This window comes from Copidosoma floridanum, unplaced genomic scaffold, assembly GCF_036245765.1.
Source record: "Copidosoma floridanum isolate Cflo_tuat_1 unplaced genomic scaffold, Cflo_Japanese_pri ptg000011l, whole genome shotgun sequence".
NCBI classification, from domain to species: Eukaryota; Metazoa; Arthropoda; class Insecta; order Hymenoptera; family Encyrtidae; genus Copidosoma; species Copidosoma floridanum.
Genome location: NW_028321888.1, coordinates 6946309 through 6954562, shown reverse-complemented (window position 1 = coordinate 6954562; position 8254 = coordinate 6946309). Strand labels below are relative to the sequence as shown.

At 52.8% G+C, this 8254-nt stretch overlaps 3 protein-coding genes across 3 annotated transcripts; all 3 read left to right on the top strand.

Annotated features, from left to right (window-relative positions):
* The first annotated feature begins 4529 nt into the window (after positions 1–4529).
* Positions 4530–4970, top strand: LOC149375158 (uncharacterized). Its single transcript, XM_089590102.1, has one exon. It carries the CDS (start codon positions 4530–4532, stop codon positions 4968–4970), a length of 441 nt encoding a protein of 146 aa, XP_089446228.1.
* Positions 4971–5036: 66 nt separating this feature from the next.
* LOC149375157 (uncharacterized) lies at positions 5037–5507 on the top strand. The gene has a single exon (XM_089590101.1). It carries the CDS (start codon positions 5037–5039, stop codon positions 5505–5507), a length of 471 nt encoding a protein of 156 aa, XP_089446227.1.
* A 15-nt stretch (positions 5508–5522) lies between these two features.
* Positions 5523–6989, top strand: LOC111643599 (uncharacterized). The gene is made up of 2 exons (XM_089590100.1): positions 5523–6442; positions 6494–6989. Exons 1-2 carry the CDS (start codon positions 5523–5525, stop codon positions 6987–6989), a joined length of 1416 nt encoding a protein of 471 aa, XP_089446226.1.
* Positions 6990–8254: the final 1265 nt, after the last annotated feature.

Genomic DNA, 8254 nt, shown 5'->3' with positions numbered 1-8254 from the left:
GAAACTTTACTTAAATTCACAATAGAAATCCTTATGGTGATCTGAATCTTGATATAACGCGTAATCAGTATGCATTGCTATATTATATGTATGCTAATTTTTAAAAATCATAATATGGCAAAGATTGTACACCTTCACTGGGCAAACAGCACTTTTTCAATCGAATACCTTAAATCGTTCTCGATTGTTCTAAACAAAATGAGTCATTGAAAAACTCTCCAGTGGATGTTAGGCTAGAATTTGAGTCGCATAAAAATTTTCTTGCCAATACGTTAGCATATTGCTTAATTTTGGACGACCATATAGTTCAATATAGTCCGATGAGTGGGGATATCAAGAAACTTGTGTAGAGATATATGAAGTTGATTCAGGGCTTCGCTAGCATCAGATTATTTTCAACCACAATGGAAAAAGGTCGGAGCAACAACTGGAGTAAAGACAAAGTAGAAAACAAACGACATCAAGAAGAGTGGGAAGAATTTATGAGGAGAAACGAGAAGACATAAAGGTTGGTAAAAATCTGCGGAAGAATCGAAAGATGAAGACTGTAAAATTGTTTGAAAGTTAATATTTTTAATAATCCTTACTTTTATCAATATGTCACATAAACCGTGTACGAGTAATTTTACAACTAATGTTAAGTATTAAAAAATCTCAACTAAGGATGATGATGATGGAAATAAAAAATCTGGGCTGAAAAACTTCGTCGATAAATATTTAACTAATAAAGAATCTTGTCCTAAAAATGAAGGTTACAAAAAAATAAAAAAGCAATAAAATTAAATATTATAATTGCGAAAGATGGAGTATTTTGTGGACATGAAAGGTTTCAATAAGCCGGGTCACGATTATGTGCTCAAAACATTGGCTATCCTTGCACTCTATACTAATGATGAAGAAGCCCAAGTATTTATTTTCGAAGCACCTTTTACCTGGCGAAAATTACCCCAAAAGTATAAACATAAAAATTTATACCTTAAACTTTGCTATCATGGACTAATCTGGGACTCGGAAAAAATTGTGTATATGGAGATAGAAAATATTTCACGAGAGAATCTTGAAAGTGCTACAAAGATACATGTCACTGGAAATTTAAAAAAAAAATGGCTTGAAAGATTTCGCCTCAAGGTCACTAATATGACAGACTATCCACCGTTCGAACTCCCAAGATTGGTTACTACTTGCACACATCACAACAGAGCATACAAATTCATGTGTGCTCTTCATAATGTGAAGCGAATGAAAAAATTTTACTACAATATGGAATGGGTTGGTGCTGATGATGATGATGATAATAATAATAATATAGAGCTGTAAAAATGTATTGTATAGTGTTCGGGTTTTCTTACCAACCGAGCGGGGACCCGCGCCCTGCCATGCAACGTCGGTCGCTGCGCTCTCTCCCGGCTTCCTACCTCGTGCGTCATCGTGCTCGGCCGGTGGGCCAGTGGCACTCACTCGTGTACGAGGGCTCAGCGAGAAGAGTCGCACGCCACGCGAGAGAAGGAGAGAAGAAGGGGACGACGACTATACACCGAAGCGACTATCCTTTGTGCCTTATCCTTTATTTTAAGTGTTGAAAAGCTTTTGTAATCCCCTGCGACTAAATAAAGCAGTCAAAACAAACATTTGGTCCTTCGAGCCGGATTTCGAGGAGAAGAGCAGCCAACGCCGCAGCTAGGGTGGTCACAGTCTGCGATTCGATTTACACAGCGTAATGTAAGAACAGTTTAAAGAAATGTTGTGTAATGGAGGTCGTCGTGGTCGACACAGTTCCCACGATTCGACACAGGTGTTGGCCGCGATGAAGTCGTGCCGCCATTAACGCTTGCCTTGCTGGCACTCGCGTTATCAACAGCGTGCACACGGTGGCTGCCGTGGTCGCCACAGAGCCCACGGTCCAGCAGCTGTGCTCGGCCATGGCAGAGATAAGGCCGTACGACTGTCGATGCGACGCTTTGTTCGACGCCATTCGAACGTCGGAAAGCGAGGCTTTCGCGGTCGCCATTGTTAGCCGCGATCAAGCGCTCGCGGTGTCCTCATCGGCCGCGGCCACCATGTTGGCCTCGTGTCGCGCGCGTCCGCCGGCGGAGCTGTTGCGCTTCGCTGGCGTGGGGGGTCGACACCGAGGGACAGGCTTCGAAGCTTGTGTAGCTTGCGTGCGCGTTGGCACGCGCGTGGTCTACGCACGTCCCTTCTGGCATCCTCGCCCTTTCGAGTTCTCTCTCACACTCTTTCTCTTTCACTCTCCTTCTATCTGTTTTGTCTGCCGTCGATGCGCCGCGCGTCGACAGCTGTGTCGCGTCTGGCGATGACATGGCCCCGCCGCTCGTGGCCCGGAGGCAAGACATGCTTCGTGCAAACGTCAAGCTAGTGATCGTTTTTTCAGGTCAAACGACGACTGGACGAGCCTGCTCGGCTCCCAGAGCGCCTTCGCCGGCGTCATCAGCCGGTTCGCACGGGACGTCGAGAAGATCGACCCTCCAAACTGGAGCCTAGGTCTCGTGGAAGTAAGGCTCGAGCTGCTGGACGGTTACTGGAACACTTTCCAGGCCAATCACGTGAGTCTCCTGGAGTCACCGCCGCCCGAGAAGCTGGAGTTTCTTGACCAGATGTACTCGACGGCAGAGTCGGACTATATCGCCTCTCGATCACGCCTCTACAACGCAAAAAACACCCTCACGCCTCTCCCTGGCCCAGTCGGCGCTGACCTGGACCGTCATAACTCGAGACACGGAGACCGCTTGCCCAAGATCAGCATCCCTTCCTTCTCGGGGAAGCGAGAGGATTGGGAAAGTTTCCGGGACCTCTTCCGCGCGCTCGTCCACGACGATAAACAGCTCACCGACGTGAAGAAGCTGTTTTATTTGAAATCCTTGGTGGACGAAGACGCCAAGGCCGCTCTCGACACCGTTCAAACCATCGGTGCCAATTACCCAATGGCTTGGGCCTTACTCAAAGCGCGTTTCAAGCACCGCCGTCTTCTTATCCATGATCATATCACGACGCTCCGTAACATCAAGTCTCTGAAGGAAGAGTCAGCTCGAAGGCTTCAGGGTCTCCTCGACACCCTGGGAAAACATTGAGATCAGCTGGAAGCTCTGGGTCGCCCTGTGTCTCAGTGGGACGACTGGATTGTCTCCTGCGCGATGACTGGCATGGATCCGACGACCCGACGCGCGTGGGAGGACGAGATCGAGCGACTGAAGAGCGCTGGCACGGACACCACGGCGGAAGTTGCCACTTTTGCTGCCTTGACGACTTTCCTTCGCCGACAGTGCCGCGCGCTCAGCTCCGTCGAGGCCTCTCGCCCTGCTCGTTCAGCCAACACGGCCAGCATGCGCTCTCTGGCCCCCCCGTTTCCTGGACGAAACTTTAGAGCCCTTGCCACCAGTGGCTCGCTGCCGCCATGCCCGTCGTTCAGAGAGTCACACTACCTGGGTCACTGCGCGCAATTTCAAGGCCTTGACGCGCAGGCCCGGCGACGCATGTTCTATCAAGGGCAGTTATGTTTTAACTGCCTGAGATCAGGTCACGCAGTAAAGTTCTGCCCTTCACGGTCCGTCTGCCAGCAGTGCAGGGAGCCCCACCACAGTCTGCTGCACGAGAGCAACCATCGGCGCAAGCCTGAATCGGATCAGCGTCCCTCTTCGCCCAAGAAGCCAAAAGTCGACCCCGCGGACCCGTCCACCACCGACTCACAGCATAAGAGGCCTCCATCGTCCTGACTAGCCGTACTTCCGACCGCTCTTGTCCAGATAACCGGTCCCACTGGCCAAGGAGTCGCTGGTCGAGCTCTCCTTGATGCGTGCTCTGAGGTTACACTCATCTCCATCCGGTTGGCCCAGCAGCTCGGCACAGCGCTGGAAGTCAACGAGGCGAGCTTTTATGGGGTTGGGAGAGGGTTGACCATCCCTTCGAGAACCCAAGCGCATCTACGCCTTGAAACTGGAGAGCATGCACCGCCAATCCACCTGACAGCGCTCTGCTTGCCGCGGCTCGGGCTCACCTCTCCATCTGCCCCCTTGCACCCAGCCGTGATGAGACAGTGGCTCGATCTTGAGCCTCTGGCCGATCCAGCGTTTGGCACACCTCGCCGAGTAGACATTCTGCTCGGAGTCAACGTTTACCACCGCCTCATCGAACCAGGTTACGTTCAGCGTGACGAGCTCGTCGGACAGCGCACGGCTCTTGGCTGGACTCTCGTAAGCCGTGCCCCTGGCCTGGGTTCGAACGCCCTCATCGCAGGCACAACTCTGCACACGAACACTCAGTCGCCCTGGGATCAAGAGCTGGCTGCGCAGCTCCAGCGATTCTGGAAGATCGAGGAGGTGCCACATGTCAGCCGCCGAGTGCCTGAGGATGTGGAATGCGAGCAAATCTTTGCCGATTATCATCGCGCTGACGACGGGCGTTACATTGTGCGACTTCCGCTGAAACATGACGCTGTGCGCCTCCTTGGTGACAGTCTGCAGGGCGCCACCACGGGCTTGCGCTCGTTGCATCGTCGGCTGCAGCGGACTCCCAAGATGGCTTCTGAGTACGCCCGGTTCATGGCAGAGTACATTGCCCTCGGTCATATGAAGCCCCTTACTGATGACCAACTCGCTGCATCACACCGTCCAGTGCACTATATCCAACATCACGGCATTTGGCAGCACGGTGACCAAGGTCGCAAACTGCGCGTTGTTTTCAACGCGTCGAGCCCGACTTCCAGTGGCTATAGCCTAAACGACGTGCTCCGTGCTGGTCCTCGGCTCCAGACGGCTCTCCCCAGTGTGCTCCTGCGTTGGCGTCGTCACCGGATTGCGTTCTGTACTGACGTTCGCATGATGTTCCACCAGATCTTGATTGACGAACGCGATGTCGACCTGCAGCGCATTCTATGGAGCTCCGACCCAAAGCAGCCACCTACGCACTACCAACTGCTCACCGTTACCTACGGTGCCTCGTGCTCCCCGTACCTGTAACTACGGGTCGTACAGCAGCTGTGCGAGGATGACGGCCGCCGCTGGCCCGAGGCCGTCCCAGTGGTGATGAACGATCGCTACGTTGACGACATCCTCTCCGGCGCTGATGACATCGGCTCGGCCAAGCGTCTGCACGACCAGCTGATCGGACTTCTTCAAGCGGGCGGTTTCCCTCTGCGAAAGTGGGTTGCCAGCACGCCCGAGCTTCTCGAAGACCTTCCCGAAGACGTCCGCCTCCGTCCTACTTGGAATCAGCTCAGTGTTGAAGGCCTCGTCAGCGAACTGGGCGTAGGCTGGGACCCACCCTCGGATTCCTTCCATTTGACGCCGCCCGTTGTCGAATCTCAAACCACAAAGAGATCCATGCTCGCCGCGCTCGCAGGCTTGTTCGATCCGTGCGGCTGGCTTGCCCCGATCGTGTTGAACGCCAAGCTTTTACTGCAAGACCTGTGGCGCGCGCGCTTGGACTGGGACGAGAACGTACCGTCCTCCATGACTCGCCGCTGGACCGCTTTCACCACCGAGCTGCCGAACTGACACCGCTTGCAGCGCATGCCCACCCGTTCTGTGCTTTCGCCGTTGACGCCGTCTGAGATTCAGGACGCTTTTCTGGCCTGCGTTCGGTTGAGTCAATCGATGACGTTCGGGGATGAGTTGGCACTTCTGCAGAAGCGTGAACGTCTTCCGAAACGGAGCCCTTTGACCTCTCTTGCCACCTTCCTCAATGTCGACGGTGTTCTGCATGTTGGCGGGCGGCTCGATTACTCATCGCTGTCTTACGAAGAGAAGCACCCTCCCCTTCTCAGCAGAACATCGTCGCTCGCTCGACTCGTGGTCTCTTGGGCCCACTTACGCGCCCTCCACGGTGGATATCGCGTTACCAGCGCAAACGTCTCCAGGCGTGCCTGGATTCTCGGCGGGCCACGCAGAATCAAGGCTCACATTAGAGGGTGCGTCACCTGTGCCCGGTTACAGGCGCGCTCTTCAAGCCAGTTGATGGCTCCACTACCCGCGTCTCGCGTCACGCCGTCTCGCGCTTTTGGTCGCACCGGAGTCGATTACGCCGAGCCATTCTCCGTGCTTACATCGAAGGGACGGGGGATCCGGACCACAAAGGGCTACATCGCTGTCTTCGTGTGCATAACCACCAAAGCCGTGCATCTGGAGCTTGTCGGCGATCTTTCCGCGGCCACCTTCTTGGGTGCTCTTACCCGTTTCACCGGTTGTCGAGGCCGACCATCCGAGCTTTGGAGCGACAACGCCACCTGCTTCCGTCGAGCTGATTTTGAGCTCTGCGAGGCGTTGCAGGGCGCAGGATTTAACTGGGACCTAGTCGCCGGGACTCTTGCCTCCCAGGGGGTTTCCTGGCAGTTCATTCCTCCCGGTGCGCCACATTTTGGAGGACTCTGGGAGGCCGTGGTCAAGTCGACCAAGAGCCATCTATGCCGTGTGCTCGGCTCTCGTCATCTAACGTATGAAGAGTTCTCTACAGTTCTCGTTTGAATTGAGGCCGTGTTGAATAGCCGCCCGTTGACGCCCTTGTCTGGCGATCCCTCTGACCTCGAAGTGCTCACGCCTGGACATTTCCTCGTCAGGGCTTCCGTCGATTCCATCATCGAAGCTACTCCCGCTGCAGAGACGTTAGACCCGCTTACGCACTGGGAGCTCGTCAAGGCCGTTCGCGCCCAATTCTGGATGCGCTGGAGCCGTGAGTATCTGAATACTCTCCAACAAAGGCCGAAATGGAGCGCTGTCCGTTGGAACTTCACAGTGGGGGACCTGGTGGTTCTTCTTGACCCTAAGCTGCTACAGTCCAGCGGATGCTGGCCTCTGGGCCGTATCACCCGCATACACCCTGGATCCGATGGACTAGTCCGTGCTGCTGCCGTTAAGACGGCCACCGGCGAATACGTGCGGCCCATTGTCAAGCTTGCGCGTCTCCCTGTGGCACCTGCGGACTCTAGCCTTCCTGCGACGGACGATCGAGGGACTCCCCCTGCTTCGGCGGGTGGTGAGTAGGATTTCGCTCTTGGATCGAGGCGGGCGGGATGTTCGGGTCTTCTTACCAACCGAGCGGGGACCCGTGCCATGCCATGCAACGTCGGTCGCTGCGCTCTCTCCCGGCTTCCTACCTCGTGCATCACCGCGCTCGGCCGGTGGCACTCACTCGTGTACGAGGGCTCAGCAAGAAGAGTCGCACGCCACGCGAGAGAAGGAGAGAAGAAGGGGACGACGACTACACACCGAAGCGACTATCCTTTGTGCCTTATCCTTTATTTCAAGTGTTGAAAAGCTTTTGTAATCCCCTGCGACTAAATAAAGCAGTCAAAACAAACATATAGTATTTTAAGAACAACATGTTTAACAAAATCGTTTTGTAAATCATGTACATTTTTTAGTTAATATAAACTGATTTCAAAAATAAAACAAAAAATGTTTAACAATTATTTCTCCACCACTCCACATCCTACATTGTCATGCAACGCCCTTGCTAACATAAAGAAGTTTTTGTATGCATATAACTATCACGTGTACAAGCTACACACGATTTCCAACATTCAAACAGCGCGCGCAAATCAGCGCTGCAGACGACTTATGCACATTGCATCGCACGCAAACTCAAACTGCGTTGCACGTCACCAGCTGGCGTACGCGGCGCTACAGACACTAATGCACATTGTGCATAAACTCAAACAGCGTGCGCAAACTCAAGCAGCGCTGCAGGTGGTACACGCAACCTCAAGCAGCGCACACACAAGGAATGCGAGAAAGCCACAGCTCCCGCTTGCCCATCGGCTGCAGCAGGGACTACTCCATTCAAAAAGAGGGGCCGCTCGCCACGGAGAGGGAGTGGGCCGAAATCGCCTGGCAACTTAAACCCACCTGAGCTGGAATCGCCCTAGCTTATCTACTTATCAAGTTTGATAGCAGTTTTATTGTGCTTTTAAAATCTATCAAACTGCTTGGTGTTACTTTTAACTCAAACCTTACATTTGGACAACATACTGTACGTTTTGCTGACAGATGATTGAGTGCACTGGCTTATTTGTGTGGAAATGCTTATTTTCTACCTGTGAGCACTAAAATTATGCTAGTAAGAACTCTCATATTCTCCGTTTTGAACTATTGCCCAAAAATAAATTTTGAGCTTTCTGGTGAGCTCACAGTCGACGTTAGCAGGTGCACAAATACCGCTTTGAGATTTTTTGTTGGGATAAAAAATCTGACCATATTACGCTCATCTACCGTAGATTTAAACTTATTCTTTTCCAAGCTAGATCAAG